The sequence below is a fragment of the Malania oleifera genome, chromosome 4 (assembly GCF_029873635.1).
Source record: "Malania oleifera isolate guangnan ecotype guangnan chromosome 4, ASM2987363v1, whole genome shotgun sequence".
Classification (NCBI taxonomy): Eukaryota; Viridiplantae; Streptophyta; class Magnoliopsida; order Santalales; family Ximeniaceae; genus Malania; species Malania oleifera.
In genome coordinates this window covers 47,332,660-47,354,254 of record NC_080420.1, presented here as the reverse complement: position 1 = coordinate 47,354,254, position 21,595 = coordinate 47,332,660, and the positions used below count along the sequence as shown (strand labels likewise).

Genomic DNA, 21,595 nt, shown 5'->3' with positions numbered 1-21,595 from the left:
TGCCCAAAAGTTGGAATGGTGTCATTACTGCCATCAGTAGCTTCGCAGGAAAATTGAAGCTTGTATACGATGAGGTCATTAGCATGATTTTGATGGAGGAAATATGAATGCAGTCAAACCATTGCTCCACTTCGAGTTCATCCTTGAACATGGAGAGTCGAGGCAAAGGAAACAATCATGGATGATCAAACAACTACTGCAGATCTAGGCCCAGGCGGTCAAAATCCAGAAATCTTAGAGGTACTCAGGACATAGGTTCCTAAAGCACAAAAGTTATTGAATGCTGGAACTGTGGAAAAATTGGTTATTACAAGAAACATTGCAGGAGTCAGAAGAAAGAATACAAGACGATGGCAAAGACAGAAGCAAATATTGATTCTGAAAATGATGATATGTTGATATGCTCTTTGGAGAGCAAGCAGGAGTCTTGGGTCTTAGACTCTGGAGCCTCATTTCATGCCACTTGCTGCAAAGATTGCCTAGAGGAGTACACACCAGGTTATTTTTTTAAGGTGTACCTTGGCAACGATCAACCTTACAACATAACCAGCAAGGGAGTTGTGAAGATCAATATAAATGGGTCAGTATGGAAGTTGAAGGATGTTATGATATATTGCAGACCTGAGAAAGAATTTGATCTCAGTTGGACAGCTGGCAGATAAGGGATACACGACAAAATTCATTGGCGATGAATGGAAAGTTTCAAAGGGTGTACTAATGATTGCGTGAGGTAAGAAAATCGAAACACATTTTCTAACCTCCAACGCCTCCATTTTCTATTTCAGTTGCTGCAAGAAATGACGACAGCAACATCTGGCAACAATGACTCAGTCACATGAGCGAGAAGGGACACAGGATGATGCACTCAAAGGAAAAATTGAGTGGTCTACAGTCAATACAGATTGACATGTGTGAGGATTGTATATTCGGAAAGCAGAAGAGAGTCAGTTTTCAAATGAACATCCATGCCCCAAAGAAGAAGAGACTAGAACTAGTCCACTCAAAATGTGTCGGAACACAACAACAGAATGCCGAGAATCCTCAGGTGGAGGAACCAGTGGAGCAGATCATCACACCACCATCTCCTACTCCAGCTCCAGAGCTTAGGAGATCTATTCGGTCCCATATACCAAATAGAAGGTATATTGATTTACTTACTTCCTACAGATAGAGGAGACACCGAATGTTATGATGAAGCATGTCAAGTGGCAGATATGAGCAAGTGGGAGCTTGCGATGAAAGATGAGATGAAATCCCTCACCTCCAATAGAATGTGGGAACTAGCTAAGTTGCTCAAAGGCCTTCACAACAAGTGGGTGTACAGAATCAAAGAGGAGCATGACGGCTACATAAGGTACAAGCCTTGGTTGGTAGTCAAAGGCTTCGAACAAAAGGAAGGGATTAACTACACCAACATCTTCGCACCAGTTGTGAAGCTGTCAGCCATCAGATTAGTCCGCAGGAATATACCAGATAGGAAGGTGGTGACTATAGAGAAACTGAAGTTGTGTTCAACTTCAGTTGGTCTTCATGCCTAAAGACATATTTTAAGCACATGATTTATTCATGATATTGGTTAATGAGGCGTCTCCGTCTCCAAGTAGGAGATTGTTGTAGTTGGAGATAGGAGATCCAGTAGCCGGAGACAAGAGATCCAGAAGTTGGGACACGTGATGAGTTGGAACGAGGTTTGCAATTAATCCTCATTTATCCCATGATTGTAAACCTCCCATTTGTGATTGATTATATTTAATTGTGATTAAATATTGATTTAAATATCAGCCCTATAAATAGAGAGCTGAGGAATGTAATATATACAAGTGAGAAGCTCAGAGAGCAGAGTAAAGAAGAGAGGAAGAAGAGAAGGAGAGAGAGAGAGAGAGAGAGAGAGAGAGAGAGAGAGTGAGAATTGTAATTTTTTGATGAATAGTGAATTTGTGGTATGTTCTCCGTGGACGTAGGTTGATATTGACCGAACCATGTTAAATTTCTGGGGTCACATCTTTCTGGTTGCTCACAGGTTCCTAACACAATCGCATTTGCGGATGCGAAAATGCAAAAGAAATCTAGGAAAAGCTCAAGATCACATATGAAGGCACATCTCAAGTTAAGAAATAAAAAATTTACATGTTAGTTAAAAAATATAAAATGTTTATAATGGACGAAGGGCAATCAATCACATTCATGTTCACTCGATTTATACACATCACAAATGGATTAAAAGCACTCGGTAGAACTTATTCTATGGAGAATAATGTACAAAAAGTTCTCCGATCTTTACCCGAGTCATGGCATGCTAAATCAATCACCATTGAGGAAGAAAAAGATCTAACCAAAGTCTCACTTGATGAGTTAATTGAGTCACTTATGACATATAAAATTAAGAAAAACACAACTTTGGATCTTGAGAAGCCTAGGAAGGATAAAGGTATTGCATTAAAATCATCTAGTTCAAAATACAATGAAATGCTAGAAGAAGATGCGGATAGTGAGGATGATATAGAATCACTCACAAGAAAATTTAGGAAATTCCTAATAAAGAGATGACATTTTGGTAAGCAAACTGGAAGAGAGGAAACAAGAAAAAATGATAGCATTAAGTGCTACAAATGTAAGTAGGCTGGGCATATAATAACGAATTGTCCCTTGAACAAAAACAAAGGGAAATTTCAACAAGAAGATTATAATGCCATGAAGGCTACTACTTGGGATAAAATCGATGGACTTTCCACTAATGATGAAGTAGAGGAAGAAGCACATTTTTACTTCATAGCCAATGAACAAGAGGAGGTTTGTTTCGATGATGATGAACTTACCTATGATGAATTAGAGATCACATGTACTAGATTATTTGAAGAATTAGTTGTGATCAAAAGAAGGAACAAAAATTTGGAAGAAAAATTGTCAAAATGCAAACAAAAGGAACCTTATTTCTGTTCCATTTTGAAAGAAGATAATAGTTCCTTTAAGAGGCAAAATGAGGAGCTTATTGCAATTTCCGAAGATTTAAAATTTCAAATTGAAAATACCTTAAAAGAAAATATCCTCTTGAAAAAGAAAAATGAAGATTATGGGACAATCATTTATAAATTCACAAGAGGAAAAGAAAACTTTAATAAACTTTTAGGAACCCAAAGAAATAGATTTTACAAAAAAGGTTTGGGTCATAATTCCTCTAATAATCACTAGGCAACAAGGATTCTTTTATTGTGTTGTTGGTTTGTGTTGATGATTTTCTAATTGCAAGCAATGATCAAAAGGGAGTTGAAGATTTTAAAATTTTGTTAAATCAAAAGTTCAAGTTGAAAGATTTAGGGAGTTTGAGATATTTTCTTGGTTTGGAAGTAGCAAGAACAGCTAAGGGCATTTTCTTGTGTCAAAGGAAGTATGCTTTAGAAATTTTGGAATATGTTGGCTTACTAGGATGAAAACCAGCCAAAGTTCCTATGGATCCTACTTTAAAACTTAGCAAACATGAAGGTGATATGCTAAATGATCCAACTCAATACAGAAGATTGGTTGGCAGACTATTATACTTAACTATTACCAGGCCTGACATTACATTTGTTGTTCACAAGCTCAGTCAGTTCATGGCAAAACCTAGAAAGCCTCATTATGCAACTGCTCTTAAAGTACTTCATTATATTAAAAATGAACCAGGGAAAGGAGTATTTTTTTTTTACAAAATCAAAACTACATGTCAAAGGATTCAGTGATACAAATTGGGCATCATTCTCAGACACAAGACGATTTGTTACAGGATATTGTATCTTTCTTGGAGATTCATTGATCTCTTGGAAATCAAAGAAACAAGCTACTGTGTCAAGATCTTTAGCCGAGGCAGAGTATAGAGCTATGGCTATAGCAATTTGCAAAATTGTGTGGATTCTTTATTTGCTAAGGGACTTGCAGATTAGGCATGATAGAGAAGCAATGTTATTTTGTGACAGCCAGTCAACCTTGCACATAGGATCCAATCCAGTTTTTCATGAAAGGACCAAACAAATAGAGATTGATTGTCACATTGTAAGGGACAAGGTATTGGCTAAAGTGATTAAACTGAATCATATGAGAACTCATTGTCAATTGGCAGATTTATTAACCAAGGCATTGGGTTATAAACAATTTTTCGAGTTACTATCCAAGATGGGACTGATTAATATTTGTTCTTCATCAATCCATCTTGAGGGGGAGTATGAAAAGCCAGCCAGCAGCAACAGTTAACTCGTGCAGCAGCCCAGACAAATCAACTTTGCTTCAAGATAGAACAAAAAATTTGTTATTGACAGCATGTATTTTTTTAGATAGTTAATTAGTTTCTCTTCAGCAGATTCATACATGAATCTGTTTTAGTTGTTAAGCTGAATGTATATATATATACACCGTTGTATTGTTATCAATTCAATTAATGAAATTAGGTTTTTTATCAAGATTGATTTCTCATACCTACTTATGGTCTCCTACCATGTGATGTGAAAGATCTTAGATAGCACAACTTTATTAAGTATAAAAAAAAAAAAAAATCCTTATTAACCACCCAAGATAACTGTTGTTGAAACAAAAGACTTAAAACCTTTTTTAGACCTTTTTTTTCAGACCAAAATTAACCATTTTCATTTGTTATTCTTTCTTCTTGTCCCTGTAAATCGCCTAAATATAATGTCCATCACATATTCAAATTACACAGTAATCAGGAAAATCAAAAGGGTCTTTGCCATTCTGGATGCAGAAAACTTGGTTTCATTACAACATCACTGTTTCATTACAACTCCCGGGTCTCTTAATGATTTCCATTCCTCTACAAACTCTTCCAAATGTTGTGTGCTTTCCATCCAGTGAGTGAGTGGGAGCCAGGGTAATAAAGAACCGGCTTCCATTTGTACTTGGACCTGCATTTGCCATGGATAAAATACCAGCTCCAGTATGCTTCAACTCGCGCTCTATCTCATCCTCGAACGTCTTACCATACATGGATTCTCCACCCCTTCCTGTCCCAGCGGGATCCCCTCCTCGCACTATGAAGTCCTTGATGATTCTGTGGAATTTAACGTTGTCGTAATAGCCCCGGCGGGCGAGTTCGATGAAGTTTCTGCAAGCTCTCGGAGCGTGCTTGTAGTATAGCTCGACGGTGACAGGCCCCATGGAAGTCTCGAGGGTGACCTCTGGAGATCCTCCTTCTGCACTCCCCCACATTTTCCGTCTCCAAAAACCTTCTTTAGACTTAAATTGTGATTTTTCAAATTTTGAAAAAACAAAACATGTCCTAAAAATGGTAATATTTTCATATGATTCCACAACAAATTGGATGTTTGTATCGATTATTGTGTAGATTCATGATGTCTTTTTTTTTTTTTTTAAATATAGACATGAGGAAACGTTTTTTATTTTCTAGTAGGCCTATAGACTTTATGCTACTTATTTTATCTAACTCAAATTTGAACTTTAATGTTATTTGCAGAACAGCATACACACTATTAGTAAAACTACTTAATACGATGCAATTCCAATAAAAGTGAACTCCTTATCTATTACATGAACTAGGTGTAGATATTCCTTCTTTTCCCCTTCATCAACTAAAATGGGTCTTGGCATTTCAATTCGTTTATCCTTTGGAGGACTTGATCAAACAATTTAGGTCTAACCCAAGTTCGACCTTCAATAGCTAAATTGGACAACTTGGTGGTTAAATCTTCAACACTATGATTACTTGGCTTTCAAATATCCTAAGAGAATAATTGAAAATATTTCGATGCTTAATTTTTGTTAGTGATATGCCCTAAATATATCAGCTTATAAAAGGAAGTCAAAACTCTACAATTACTATACAAGTCAAATCCTCTGGTAAGAGCAATTAACTCTAATCCAATAATGAAGGGAGAGATCTACGTTGGCACTTTAAACCTCTGGAGTGATCCACGCCCCCGCGTCATAATGACGGATCACCCCAAGGGACAAACCACACCACTATAAAGAAAGGTGATGCAAACAAGCCAAGGTAACAAACTCTTAACCCAATCATACTATTGCATTAAACCTCTTGGAAGCATTCCCTGACTTAGGCATCGGAGTGACCCCTCGGAGTACACCTCGGGTCCTCCAAGCTTGCTTTGTTTTCATCCTTTTCAGGTCATCGGAAGTCGGAGAGCAACATTGCAGGTCATCACCATTTTATCTTGCAACAGTTAGCGCTATCTATGGAAACTTCCTTCTGAGAGGTACTCATCTTGCTCTCGACCTCCGACATTCAAATAATGTCAACCACTCACGACTCTAGCTCTAGACCTGCTACTGGAAAAGAATTACCTCAGTCCATCCACTCCACACCTGTAGAACATTCAGGAGTCACTAGGGAGGAATTTCTTGCCTTCCAAAAGAAGATGGAGAATATGTTCAACCTACTCTTGCAGCAAAGGAATCAGGAAGAGCATGTCCCCCACCAACAACAGGTTAGCCCTAACCCACCTAAGAAAGCAGAGGAACTAAACGAGAGTGAGGAAAAAATTAACCTCACTAAGAAGGGGGAGGACGCGAATAGCATAGAGTCAACGAGAAAAATCGACCAAGTTGGAAGAAATGATTAAAGAGATAGACCAAATTGAGAAGATGTTGAAAGAAGGCTGGACCAAACCCTTCTACGAGGGAGCCTCTCTGAGATCCTTAGGGTCGTCATTCACTAAAGAAGTGATGAAGGTACCGCTGCTCAGAAAATTCAAAATGCCAACCTTTAAAAGGTATGGGGGTTTGTCTGACCCAGTCGATTATCTAGACATCTTCAAGGTGTTGATGCAATTGCAGGGCGCACCTGATGGCATCATGTGCCGGGCATTTGCTGCAACCCTTAAAGGTAGTTCCAGAGATTGGTACCGAACCCTACGATCTGGATTAATTGGTTCTTTCTTGGACATGGAGCAGCATTTCACCAGCCATTTCCTCAGTAGTTGGAGAATCGTCAAAACGTCGGCTCATTTGATGAACATGGTTCAGGAAGAAAGGGAGACACTAAAAAAGTTCATGCACCACTTCGTCACCTCGACCGTGGAGATCTGCAACCTTGACATTGGAGTGGCGTTCGCAGCCCTAACCACGGCCCTTCAGCTGGGAAACTTTCTCTCTTCTCTAGGAAAGAGACCCCCAGCTGACATGGGGAAACTGATGGGAAGAGTGCGAAAATATATTAATGTGGAAGAGGTAATAGACACAAGAAGAGAGCGAACTTATCTGAAGAGAAAGAGTTCGAAGGATATAGGGGAGGCCTCTAAAATAGGGAAGGGGCAAGAGAGTAACAAGTTGCATAGCAGCTCTAGGGGGTTAGGATATACAAGCAAGTTCCGGTCCTACACTCCCCTAGATGTCTCGCATACCAATGCCCTAAGGGGTTCTAACCTAATCTAGCATGCCCAAGAAAATTGTTCCATAAAATTGCATCTCAGTTAGTCATGTACTCGAACATTTTGGGTGCCTTTATTAAATTATCAAATTTTGCATACATACCTATAACTGTATTATCTCTTAGGCTACTCGATTTCAGCCCAAAAAATGAGCACAACTCATTAGGCGAAGAAGAGTCGGCCCAACTGATGAGCAAAGCTCATGAGGCCAGAAGACTGCCCAACAAATGAGCATAGCTAGATCGGCCCATCTAACGAGCAAAGCTCGTGAGGCTAGAAGATTGCCCAACAAGTGAGCATAGCTCATTAGGCGAGATCGAACCAACTGACAAGCAAAGTTCGTGAGGCCAGAAGACAGCCCAACAAATGAGCACAGCACATTGGGCGGAACAGACCCAACTAACGAGCACGACTTATAAGGCCATCAAGCCCAAGAAATGAGCACAAATCATTAGGCAAATTAGGAAAAAATGCTCCAAATAGCAGCTCGGCAAAAATGCCCCAGAGATCAGCTCGGAAAAAAGTCGTACAACAACAACCCAACAAAATTGCTCCATAGAGCAGCTTGGCAAAATTGCTCCATAGAGCAGTTAGGCAAAAATTCGTGGAGCAACAACTCGACAAAACTGCTCCATAGAGCAACTTGGTAAAAGCAGCTCGGCAAAAAGCTGTAGAACAACAGCTCGGCAGAATTGCTCCATAGCACAGCTTGGAAAAACCGGCTCTGCAAAATTGCTCCATAGAGCAGCTCAGAAAAAAAGAAAACCATGATGCAACAACTCGCCAAAATTGCCCCATAGAGCAGCTCGGCAAAACTGGCTCAGTAAAAGCTTGGGAGTAACAGCTTGGCAAAATTGCTCCATAGAGCAACTCGGTAAAAGTGCTCTATAAAGCCGCTCAGCAAAAAGTTATGGAGCAACAGCTCAGTAAAATTGCTATGTAGAGCAGCTCGGCAAAAAGCCATGGTGCAACAACTCGCCAAAATTGCCTCATAGAGCAGCTCGGCAAAACTGGCTTGACAAAAGCTTTGGAGCAATAATTCGGCAAAATTGCTCTATGGAGCAGCTCGGTAAAATTGCTCTGTAGAGCCGCTCGCCAAAAAGCCATGGAGCAACAATTTGGCAAAATAACTCCATAGAGCAGCTCGGCAAAAAGCCATGGAGCAACAACTCGCCAAAATTACCCCGTAGAGTAGCTTGGCAAAACCAACTCGGCAAAAGCATTGAAGCAACAGCTCGGGAAAATTGCTCCATAAAGCAACTTGGTAAAATTGCTCTATAGAGCTCAGCAAAAAAGTCGTGGAGCAACAACTCGTCAAAATTGCTCCATAGAGCAGCTCGACAAAACCAGTTCGGAAAAATAGTTCATCAAGAAGTGCTTTGAAGAGCAGCTCAGCAAAAACAACTCGACAAAAAGTGCTTTGAAGAGCAGCTTGGTAGAAGATGCCCACGAAGAGCAACTCGGAAAAAACAGCTCGGAAAAAACAGCTCGGCAAGAAGTACCTTGAAGAGCAGCTCGACAGAAGATGCCCACGAAGAGCAGCTCGGAAAAACCAGTTTGGCAAAAAGTGCCTTGAAGAGCAGCTTGACAAAAATAGCTCGGCAAAAAGTGCTCTAAAAAGCAGCTCGGCAGAAGATGCCCACGAAGAGTAGCTCGGCAAGAAGTTCCTTGAATAGTAGCTCAGCAGAAGTTGCCCACGAAGAGCAACTCGACAGAAATTGCCCACGAAGGGCAGCTAAGCAAAAATAGCTCGGCAAGAATTGCCTTGAAGAGTAGCTCGACAAAAGTTGCCCACAAAGGACAGCTTAACAAAAATAGCTCGACACGAGCAGCTTGACACAAATACTCAACGAAAATCTGGCTTGGCAAATCGGCTCAGCAAAGCCTTGTTCACCTCCACCTTAGCTCAAAGTAGCCAATGCCCCCTCGAGTTCAGCTCGGCAAAGCCAAGAGTGCCACAAGATCAGCTTGGGTAAGTCGAGCACACCCTAAATTCGACTCGACAAGCTGTAGACAAAGAAGTAGCTGAAGAGGATGTTAAAAAAAAAATCTCAGGGGGGACCCCCAAAAGGCTCATCCTTCGCTCCATGGACTATGCCCAAGTAAGAAATCTTCCATTAAGAAACTATGCATCATTACCTGGGATTGGATCATGATCCAAATCAAACACAACTAGCCTCCACAAAAACCCAACAGGAACAAACTTTCAAACTTTGGGAACATTGTTCAAAACTTCGAAACTAGGGGGGACAACTGATATGCCCTAAATATATAAGCTTATAAAAGGAAGTCAAAACCCTACAACTACTACCCAAGTCAAATCCTCTGGTAAGAGCAATTAACTCTAATCTAATAATGAAGGGAGAGATCCACGCTGGCGCTTTAAACCTTTGGAGTGATCCACGCCCCCGCATCATAATGACGGATCACCCCAAGGGACAAAGCTCGCCACTATAAAGAATGGTGATGCAAAGAAACCAAGATAACAAACTCTTAACCCAATCTTACTATTGCATTCAACCTCTTGGAAGCATTCCCTGACTTAAGCATCGAAGTGACCCCCCGAAGTACACCCCGGGTCCTCCAAACTTGCTTTGTTTTCATCCTTTTCAAGTCATTGGAAGTCGGAGAGTAACATCGCAGGTCATCACCATTTTATCTCGCAATAGTAAGTAATTTTAAAAATTACCCATACAAACTTAAATATGCCAAAACTTAAATATGTCAACCCTTACACATTCACCTATGGTGATGGGCTTGTATGTGCACTAGTTGAAGATTTCAATTGGCGGAAGAGGACATATGAGAATTACACAATAGTTTTTCAATTCTTCCACGCAAAAGCCAAATCCACGCTCTCTACAATTTATTAAATATTTTTATTAAAAAAAAAAACTCACTATCACATTCTACCAATAAATCAATAAAAGTCAACTCTTATTTTATATGAAAAGCTTTTATTGAAGTATTGCGCAAATCATTGATGTACATTTTTACTAAAATTTAATTTAAGTGTAAGAAATCTCAATCTAAAGATTCCAAACTATTTACAAAATATCGGAAGAGCTCAAACCACAAAGCACAACAAAATATGTAAAACATTTCGTAATGCATGCAAGAACTAAATAAGAAATCTCAGTGCCAACTTCCTACCAATTCCACCGTCCCATCTCTCAACTTGGTCGTGGTTGTGGCCAAAAGAAGCACTCGCCCTCGGGCTTTGACCTAAACTATAAATGTATATATAACATTGTCAAATAAAGAAACTTAAAGCAAGTTTTAATTTGCAACTTTTTTATTCTTAAAATGCCTTTTTTCTTGAATAAGTTTAAGGTCAAAACAATTTTTTTTTTAATCTATTTCAAGTTACTGATTAATAATTTTTTTATATTATCATTCATTTTATGATAATAGTTCTTTTGTCTTTATGAAAAATGAAAATTTCATTTTATAATCATTTTATTATTAGACAGAGTCATTCAACAAAATAATCATAATAATCTTTAATGGTTTTTAAAGCACATATAGAAATGGAAGTTCGAGAGTTTCATATGAAATGTCTTGGGTTCAAATCTTATAAGAGATAAGAAAGGTATGAAATGAGAATTGAATACTTTTGTTTGAGAATTATCTAATAGGACTCACATAATTGGAATTCATATCAGAACCTATATGGATTTAAATACTAATATGATATCTTGTAATTGTTGAATTTCAATCTTTTTTAAAGTTGCTATAGCTTACAAAATTTTTTGGATGGATAAGAAATCACCATATGATCGTTTATATCAAGTTGACTACACAGGCACCCCCAATTCTAAAGTTGCAACAGCAATAGGGCTGCTGTCTAAGCCATGAAACCAAAGTTACAAAGTTTCAAATGAAAATTAGATTGACCAGAAAGAAGAAAAATGAGTCATGAACAATCTATCAAAAGTGATGTTCAATCGGATGAGAAATGACCATCCGATCGTTTAGATCCAACTGGCTGTGCAGACACTTCCTAACTTGTTCATCCATATGGTTGACTTTGTCTCCTTTTCTTACTAAAAAGTCAACATCATATGAATGAATCATTTGTTGCTTGTTTGTCTAACTTTTTCTAACAGGGACAATTATTAATTTTGTAATGAGTTTAAGTAAACTACAATTGAACTTTAAGAAAAAACTTTAAATATTTTGATAAACTTTTGGAGGATTGTAAATCTAATTAAATATGTTTAACTATCAGTCGATATTTCATTTTAAGGACAACCCTATTTATCAAATGGAAAGAGATTTAATAGTATACCAAGAATTTAGTGTAAATAATACACTTGGATTGTGTTTGGAAATATGAATTTCAAACTTCAAATTTAAATTTAAACATTTATATAAAACTTAATATGGCTTTATGTGGTATTTGCTCCAATTTAAAGCTCAAACTCTAAAGTTTCAAATTTAAATATTTATTATGAGAACCGCAAATACTAATTTAGACACAATTTTTTACTCTACAAAGTAAAGAATTGTCCCCATTTGTATTGGATTAAAAAGAAAATCTTAATTTTGCATTAAGAAGTTCATGAAGAGATTTTTGGTAGGAAGATTCAAAGTTGGGAAAAAGTATTAGATAAACCAGGTGTATAGATTTGATCTAACTTGATTTTGTTATGTGTGTGTATATAATTAAATTAGGCAATTTTTAATACACATGATGAAATCAAGTTAGACCCTGTATATATATTCGGTGCATCTAATAATTTATCCAATATTAGTGGAAATTTAATTTAATGACAAAAATGATTGTCACCAAAAATTGTGGCACCGTAAATTTTTCTTTTAAGGGAGTAGTGATGAAAGCAAAAAAGCAACCCATATTTTGACAATATAAGCAGATAGCTAATATGAAAATGGAATCTTTGAGTTACAATGCTCGAGTAGTACTTTTAAATAAGGGCTTGTTAAGCAGAATCATGCCCAAATGAAATTTGATAATCGCTTTCTAATGCTTAGGTCAATAGGAGATGTTAAAAATCTTGAATGCATAGAGGGAAAAAAGTGAAGTTATCTTTACGCCAAGAGTGAATTGATAGTTAAAAAAAAAAGAAGAAGTGATCCAGGGTAGTTTATCATTTAATTTTCTCTCTGTTTATTTTATTTTATTTTATTTTTTATCGTACAATTTATTTAATATTTGAAACAAATATTTACAATGACTAACGCAAGTACAAGCACCAAGTTACTCAATTTTCCCTTTATCATCTGCATTTTTTTCTTGTGCAATTTGTGGGATTTAAACTCTTACGACATTTATTAGATGATAAGGAGACCGCTATGTGTAGAGTTTATTTTTCAATTTTTTAAAAAAATTTATTTATATTAAAAAGATAAAAGATAATAGAAATTTATTTTGAATTTTTTATATAAATGTTAGAAAACTAAAAAATATGCCCGGCAGATTAATCCGTCTGAAAAACGTTCATACTTCCATGCAAGATACAATTACAAAGAGAGAGAGAGAGAGAGAGAGAGAGAGAGAGAGAGAGAGAGAGAGAGAGAGAGAGGCCGCATGCAGGCCATCCAAAGTTCAATTAGTTGCAGAACAACAATACATAGAAAATACATAATAGAATAAACCTAAACCTAATATATATATATGTACACAGACTAAAATGTCCCTCGTTAAAATATATTATCTAATATCCCCCTCAAACTCATGATGGCACACCAAGAAGTATCGAGAGTTTGTCGAGTAGAAACTGGAAACAACTAATAGTGTGGGACTTTGTGAAGAAATTAGCTAAGATGATGACATGTGAGATGACAATAAATTTCAATATACTTAGTGCGTTCATGAAAGACAGAGTTATGAGCAATCTGAATAGCACCGGTATTGTCATAATACATAGGAGTGGTTTGAGCAAGTAAGACACCCATGTCAGCAAGTAACCAACGCAACCAAACTATTTCAATAGTAGTTGAAGCCATGACACGATACTCAACCTCAGTAAAAGAATGAGAAACTAAAAATTGCTTCTTTCTTTTCCAGGAAATGAGACAGTCACCAAGAAAAATACAAAAACTAGTTGTGGAATTGCAATCTGTAGGATCTCCCGTCCAATCAGCATCAAAATAAGCACGAAGTTCTAAAGTAGATGTAGAAGGGAGTAATATACTCTGATACAATGTCCCGCTGATATAACACAGGATACAGAGAAACAACAGCCCAATGGATTGTAGTGGGAGAGGAAAAAAACTAACTCACAATATGAACTACGTATGTAATATCAGGTCGAGTGATGAAGAGATTAACCAGACTGCCAACAATAGTACGATATAGAGTTGGATCCGCAAATGGAACCCCATCAGAAGAAGCATAATGAGCATTGAGTTCAAGAGGAGTGTTTATAGTTCGAGTATCATTAAGACGAGATTTTTGAATGACATCTGCTGCATATTTAGATTGAGAGAGGAGATAACCTTTAGGAGAATAGGCTACCTCAATGCTAAGAAAGTATCTCTGGGGTCCCAAATCTTTCATTTCAAGGTGGTGGTGAAGCTTTGATTTCAACTGTGCAATCCCATCTGTATCATTTCCAGTTAAAATCATATTATCTACATAAAGAAGGAGAATAATACGCCCAGCGGATGTAGAATGGGTAAATAAGGCAGAATTATGATCACTTGAGCGGAAGCCAAAAGAACAAATCATGTCAAAGAACTTCTCAAATCAAGCCCTAGGAGCTTGTTTAAGACCATGCAAAGCTTTTCTTAGCCTACAAACCTCCCCTGGATGATGAGGAACATAAGGGTGTGGGGACATATAAAATTCCTCTTTGAGATCAATCCCCATTTAGGAAGGCATTCTTGACACCTAACTATGAGAGGTTCCATTGGTTAATAGAATCTACTATAATGAAAGTACGTACAAATGTCTTCTTAGAAATTGGTGTAAATATCTCCTTATAATCAAAACCAACTTGTTGAGTAAACTCTTTTGCAACCAATCGGGCCTTACATCTTTCAACAGAACAATCTGACTTAATTTTGATCTTGTAGACCCAGTGACATCCCACTACCATTTTACCAAGAAGAAGAGGTACCAACTCCCACGTACTAGTCTTATCCATAATAGCAAGTTCTTCATTCATAGCGTATTGCCAAAGAGAACCAAGAGCTGCCTCTTTGTAGGAAGCAGGCTGACAGTGGTAATGAAGAGAAATTAAAAAAGTAGCAAAACTAGAAAAATAAAGAGAATTAGACATAAGAACATATGAATCAAGATGAGAAGGGGTCTTACAAAGTCGCGTTGGATAACGAGAAGATGCAGGGTTTGTATGATTAGAAGATGAAGAGGAGTTCACCAAGGAGGATGGGAAATTTGTACATGTAGAAGAAAATGAAGGACAAGTAGAAGAAATGGGAGCAACTGGAGAAGACTCTGAATCAATATCACAAGTAAATGGATCAATATTTACAATGTCAGACTAATTTAAGATGTTAGGATCTGTTGGAATAGAGAAGAATGGAATGTGCTCAAGAAAGGTAACACGACAAGAAATATAAAGTTTTTGTGTTTCTGGATCATAACAACGATATCCTTTTTGTCCATCACCATAACCAAGAAACACACATATAGAGGATTGTGAAGAAAACTTAGAACATTCATTATGAGGATGAAGGACAAAGCATGCTTGGTGTGTGTGTGTGTGTGTGTGTGTGTGTGTGTGTGAGAGAGAGAGAGAGAGAGAGAGAGAGAGAGAGAGAGAGGATTGTGGCATTGTGCAAAGCTATTGAAGGAGGGACGCCGTGCAACGACCGTCTTAACATATCACATAATAAACATAAATAATAATAATCTCAACCCGAACCCGTGGGTAACGGGAACACCTGTCAATCACAGTGGAAACCTAAGCAGCAGTAAATATAAAATCTTAATCATCCAACCATAAAACATAATACCAGAATTATCTACATTCCCAAAATACTGTATTTATTTACATTCTTCCAAAATATTTCAAAATACATCTAGGATCCTATAACCAAAACAATTCTGATCCTAGTACGTTGCTTACCCTCCTAACGGGGTAATGTATCATTGACTCAACGGCGGTCATGACCTGCCGGTCTCTCAGGGACTCATGAAAAATTAATTTACTTCGGGGGTGAGACAATTCTTAGTAAGGGAAAATAAACTATATACATCTGTGTGGCAACATTAACATTTAAGGCAATTATACATATACAGTACATTTCATATTTCTGTAAACGTTCATCATATTGTACTAAATAATCACATGCTTTCATATTTGCTAATAAGTCATATCGTACATAAAACATCTGTTATAATTGATAGTACTGAAAATATACCTAGAATGAATAGCTAGCTAATGTCATGTATTACCTCCCATGACAGGTTGTGTAGTCCGAAGGAGGGACCCGACAATGGCTGGCCAACCACTGCCGAATCAAATATGTCTGTAAGTACGATGGGCTCGCCACACCCTGGTCCGAACTGTTAGGTGGACGTTCACGCTCTACTGAAAGCCACATCGACTATACATCTCCCACCCCCTCGTGGAGTGGTTAGCACTAATCTGAGCATAGATATCTGATCTATATAGCTACGATATCGAGCTCCTGAAACTGAACTAAACTAACATCCGAATTCTGATAACATATAACACGTGATATTATAACATCTTTCATAATTACGGCCTCGTGCTGAACATTTCATAATTACGACCTTGTGCCGAATATTTTATAATTACGGTCTCGTGCCGAACATTTCATAATTACGGCCTCGCGCCGAACATCTCATACATATCATTATGAAAATAATCAATTTATCATGCATCTCAACATCATTAGGTACTGTATTCTTCTATAGTTTCTCAAAACATATTCCATTCATATCATTATCATATCATGATATTCTTCCATGTAAAATAATACTCATGCCACACAATTGCTGTAAAAAAACCATGCATTGCATTTTAAAAATCATAATTTATGGCATTTCATACATATATATACATTTCAACATAATAGCGGTATTTTTCTCAAACGTACCTTTCTTTCGTAATTTACAAATATAACACATACTTTTCAGGAAATAACTTTCCTCATAAATAATGATAGTTTGCATAAAAATAATTGCTTTAGTTTATTCCCTTACCTGACTACTGAGAAAGCCCCTAAAATATCCTAATCTAACACCCGTAGAATTTCCTGATCAATACCCTGAAAATGAAAACCCCCAGTACTAAACTTCAGTATTTCTACGTGTACATCATTTCCTATAACTACGGTAAGATCAAATTTGACTTAAAAAGTCTTACCTCAACTTAGGGATGATTTCCAACTTGCTTCCACCAACGATTCGCTCTGGTAGATTTGGAGAGAATTTCCTCAGGAGTGTCGTGGTAGCTTCGGATTGTTGAACCGGCGTAAATCCGGCCCAAAATCGAAGAGAGAGAGAGAGAGAGGGCCGAATGGAAGAGAGAGAGAGAAGAGAGTTTGCTTAACTGTGAAGTAAAAAAATTCGGATTTTGATATTTATAGAACAGAGGATTCGTCAACGAGCCACATCATTCGTCGATGGATCCTTTAATAATTTCATCGACGAAATTCAGTCCTCATCGGCGAAATTCAGTCGGCTCAAAACCTCTCTCGATATTTTCTCGTCGATGAAATTCAGTCTTCGTCGAAGAATTTTCTTATATCCTCGTCAACGAATCCTGACTTCGTCGACGAGTCCTCTGATAATTTTCTTTCTTTTTTATTATTTAAATTCTATTTTTATTTGGGTTGTCACACGCCTAGTTCGTGGGAGGTCTAGAGGCAGATAGGTTTAGAATTTTTACAAAGTAAGGCTGCGTATTATAGACCCATTGTGGTCTGTCCCTTTTTTAGATCTCGCATACGTGGAAGCTTTGTGCACTTTACAATCCTTTTTTTATATATAAATGAATTAAAAAATTACTTAATTATAGGAGTGATGCGTAAAAAAGGCCTTACAAGCCATTGATCGAAAAACTATCAAGATTCCAAATTCAAAAAGTCTTTCACTACCCTTATCTTAAATACAGTGAATTATTTATACTTCAAAAAACACACCCAAAAAAAGAATAATAATAATAAAATTGTGAGCCTTGTGTTCAACCCATATGGTATATTGTGTGGCGTCATGAATTGACCGAATAAGGTCCTACCAAATTACCAAGCTAGCTATACGCCAACTCCATGCGTCCCCAAGATTATCCCGCCTCCACCATATATTGTGTGTGGCTTAACGCTGTTTCATCCCCTTCCTCACTTTGGAGTATTCTCTACCTGAGAAATATTGGAAGAAGATCGATGGGTGGTCTTGCAGAGAAGCTGGAGGTTGAAGCAGAGATCAAGTCTCCGGCTGACAAGTTCTATAACATCTTTAGGCGGCAGATGCACCACCTCCCCAACTGCTCTGCCAGAGTTCACAACATCAATCTCCACCAAGGCGGGTGGGAAACCGAAGGCTCTATCAAGCAGTGGACCTATGTTGCTGGTACCTACTTCATAGTTCATTCCTTCCTTCATTCATTCATATATGCCCATCTATTTTCATATCCTCTCTGTACATATACAAGCATATACAGTGGTCTTAGAGATAAGAAAGGACATGGATGGGGGGATTAACGGTCGGATTTCTAATTGATCGAGTGCCTCTTTGAGGGGGAATAGTAAATACTTAATTCTTCAAAAAAGTATCTACTAGAAAAGAAAATTGATGCGATGGGCCTTATGGCTGATAGTTTTTAGAGATTTTGAGCGTTCTGGGACAAGTCCATCTTCATCTCCGGAAGAAATCTTTTCTTCTTCCGATGACGCGGCGGCAGAGAACTGCGACACTGTTGCGTCCTCGTCCAACTCGCCATGCACTCTACAGATAGACCTCCATCTTTGATCTTTATATTATTTTTCGTCACACTGTGGAACAATAATTTATTAGAAAAAGACAAAGAAAGGAAAACAAGACTATATATTTTCTGCATAAAATATCATTTCAAACAAAAATTATAATATGAATAAAAATTTAAAAAATCACATGTAAATAAAGTTAACAAATAAATATGAATAACTCATAAAATGAAATTTCTGTTTGTTAATATGTTACGTATTTTATTTTTCCTCACTTTGATAAACAAATAGGAAAATGTATCCTTTCATTTTTAATTTTTTTTTTAATTCTAAAGAAGTCAAAATGATTTCATGCATCCAGCAGATATATATCTACTATAGTTATTATAATAATTAATATTTAAGTTTAGTTTCTTTTAGGTGTTTCCTTGACAATTAAAATAGATAAAAGTTCAGAAGTAAATTTACTAATCGAGACATATTTTTCTAGTTAAATTAGCTTTCTTGAATGGAATAAATGAAATGAATTTAATTTTCATAATTTTCAAATTTATTATAAATAAATTTTTTATTTGATTCTATTCTTATGTACCGCATATTAATATATGATGAATTTATAAAATTGTGGAAACAAATGTCATTATATTCTATTTCATTCTTAGCTACCAAATAAATATAAATACCTCCCACCATTTCACAAGATAATATGTGTACAACTTGCTGTGTCAAGTGTTATCTCTTCTAATATATAATCGGATGATGACTCTCTGTGCGGTGTTACTCTACTTCAACGAGATAAACCCATATCTCGACCACCAATGACGCTACCTTCTATATATAAAAATTAAATTTCCTTCTCATTGTTTGATGCAAAATTTCAAAAACTGATCATAGGGGAGATTACCAATTCATATATACATGCCATCACTCCATGGCTTTGACAATAAAAATTCCTATATGTTGATAAAGAACCAACATATTGGCTGAGTCTCCTATACATGATTTCATATTATATATATGTATATATATACCCCGTCAACATTTTCTAGAACATTTTGAATTCATATCTGTATGCAGTGGATTTTTGATAGTTGATTTAATTAATGCTCTGTTTTTATATATGGTAGACGGGAAAGTGGAGACAGCAAAGGAGAAAGTGGTGGTGGATGAGAAAAACAGGATGGTGACATTGGTGGTGGTCGAGGGTGATCCTCTTAAGTACTACAAAGCCTACAGTGTCATCCTCAAGGTTATCCCGAAGGGCGAGGGTGGGATTGCCAAATGGACTCTAGAATATGAGAAACTCAACGAGGATGCTCCCGATCCCCATGCCTACTTGGATCTTGCCCTCAACATCACTAGAGATCTCGACGCTTCTCTTCTCACTGCATAATTAATGTCTTGAGATTTGTAAGTAGAATAAGAGCATCGATGGGATTCGCATATATATACTAATGTTGCTTTAATTTCTGAATCCTCTTATATATATACACATTGCACTAGTGTGAGTTTACACTATAACATTAATTACATGAATGCATTTTATTAGGAAATCTAAAAAAATAAAAATAATAAAACTTTGATATAAATAAAAATACAAATATTGATATGCCCAAAATAAACTAGCTAATGAGGGCAGGTCAACGCCTATCTCGCACTTTCTCCGGGTCTGACATTCTGACGAGTGATTAGCTCCAACCCAATAAAGAGAATGAGAGATCCACGCTAATGGCCTTAATAACCAAGTAATAGATGCACGCACTTACTGCTGGAGAGCGATTCACACCCCCGTGCAATAAATCCGAACCAACCAGCGGTCAACTCAAGCCCCTATAAGAAGGGATTTGGAAAAAAGGCAAAAGCAAGTCATTCAACACAATTATACTGTTGCATTCAGCCTCTCTAAAAGCATTCCTCTTATTTAGGCATCGGAGTGATCCCCCGGAGTACACCCCAGGTCCTCCAAGCCTTTCTTCTCTTCCTCTTTCAGGTCAACGGGAGTCGAAGGAGCATCCTTACTATTTTTACCCCGCAACAGTTGGCGCCGTCTGTGGGAACCTGCTTTTAGGAGGCGATATTATCTTGCTCTCGACTTTCGACATTCCAGCAATGTCGACCTCACGCAATTCTACCTCCTTCCCTACTACAAAAGAACCATCCCAATCCATCCAATCCACGCCCGCAGAGTCATTGGGTGTCAGTAGGGAGGAGTTCCTTACTTTCCAGAAGGAAATGAAGGACATGCTTAACCAACTCTTACAACAAAAGAGTCAAGAAGGGCACGTCCTCCTCCAACCGCAAGAGAATCCTAGTGTAGACAAGCAAGCTAACAAACCAGTGGAGAAAGAGGAGAAAATTCACCTCAACAAGAAGGTAGAAGATGCAAATAGCATGGACGTCAACCAACAAAGATCCACAGAGCTTGAAGAAAGAATCAAGAAGATAGATCATATAGAGAAAATGATGAAAGAGGACAGAACCAGGCCCTACTATGGGGAAGCATCTCTAAGGTCCTCAGAGCTGCCATTCAACAAAGAAATCATGGAATTTCCATTGTCCAGTAGATTCAAGATGCCCACCTTTGAAAGATACGAAGGTTTGTCTGACCCAATTGATCACCTGGATAATTTTAAAATGTTGATGCAGTTGCAAGGGGCTCTGGACGCCATCATGTGTCGAGCTTTTGCAACCACCCTTAAGCGTACTACCAGAGACTAGTATCGAACTCTTCGACCAGGATCCATTGGTTCCTTCCAAGAGATGGAGCAAATGTTCACCGGCCACTTCCTTAGTAGCCGGAGAGTTGCTAAAACAACAAGTCATCTCATGAGTATGGTGTAAGGGGAGCGGGAGACTCTAAAGAACTTCATGCATCGATTTAACACAGCGACCTTAGAAATCCGCAACTTAGGCATGGGGGTAGCTTTGGCCGCCTTGACAACGGCTCTCCAACCCGGAAGCTTCTTATACTCCCTAGGGAAAAAATCGCCGGTGGATATGGGGGAGTTAATGATCCGAGCATAGAAATACATAAACGTGGAGGAAATGATGGATACGAAAGGAAGTCGCATAGAGCAAAAAATGAGAAACAATAGCAGAGAATTTGGAGACTCCTATAGATCCGTAAAAAGACATGAGACTAGTGCGCTACAAACAGGCCCAAAGATGAGAGGATAGCACAACAAGTTCTCCACCTACACACCCCTAAATGTACCACGCTCAAAGTTACTAGTGCAGATAAAAAAGAAGGACTACATCTCATGGCCTGAACCTATGCGAATGCCTCTACATAAGCGAAACATGTCCAAGTTATGCGCATTCCATAG

The 21,595-nt window shown here is 37.7% G+C and overlaps 2 protein-coding genes across 2 annotated transcripts; one reads left to right on the top strand and one right to left on the bottom strand.

Annotated features, from left to right (window-relative positions):
- Positions 1 to 4,743: 4,743 nt before the first annotated feature.
- LOC131153792 (peptidyl-prolyl cis-trans isomerase CYP18-2-like) lies at positions 4,744 to 5,197 on the bottom strand. The gene has a single exon (XM_058106251.1). It carries the CDS (start codon positions 5,191 to 5,193, stop codon positions 4,744 to 4,746), a length of 450 nt encoding a protein of 149 aa, XP_057962234.1. The 5' UTR covers positions 5,194 to 5,197.
- Positions 5,198 to 17,569: 12,372 nt separating this feature from the next.
- On the top strand, positions 17,570 to 19,787 carry LOC131152889 (MLP-like protein 43). Its single transcript, XM_058104824.1, has 2 exons — positions 17,570 to 17,916; positions 19,397 to 19,787. Exons 1-2 carry the CDS (start codon positions 17,616 to 17,618, stop codon positions 19,660 to 19,662), a joined length of 567 nt encoding a protein of 188 aa, XP_057960807.1. The 5' UTR covers positions 17,570 to 17,615; the 3' UTR covers positions 19,663 to 19,787.
- Positions 19,788 to 21,595: the final 1,808 nt, after the last annotated feature.

What these genes read in the sequence shown, in the direction of transcription:
- LOC131153792 (XM_058106251.1), bottom strand. Translation starts at nt 5,193, where the DNA reads ATGTGGGGGAGTGCAGAAGGAGGATCTCCAGAGGTCACCCTCGAGACT.
- LOC131152889 (XM_058104824.1), top strand. Translation starts at nt 17,616, where the DNA reads ATGCGTCCCCAAGATTATCCCGCCTCCACCATATATTGTGTGTGGCTT. An exon ending in GCAGTGGACCTATGTTGCTG is followed by an intron (nt 17,917 to 19,396) that starts GTACCTACTTCA and finishes TATATATGGTAG; the next exon opens with ACGGGAAAGTGGAGACAGCA.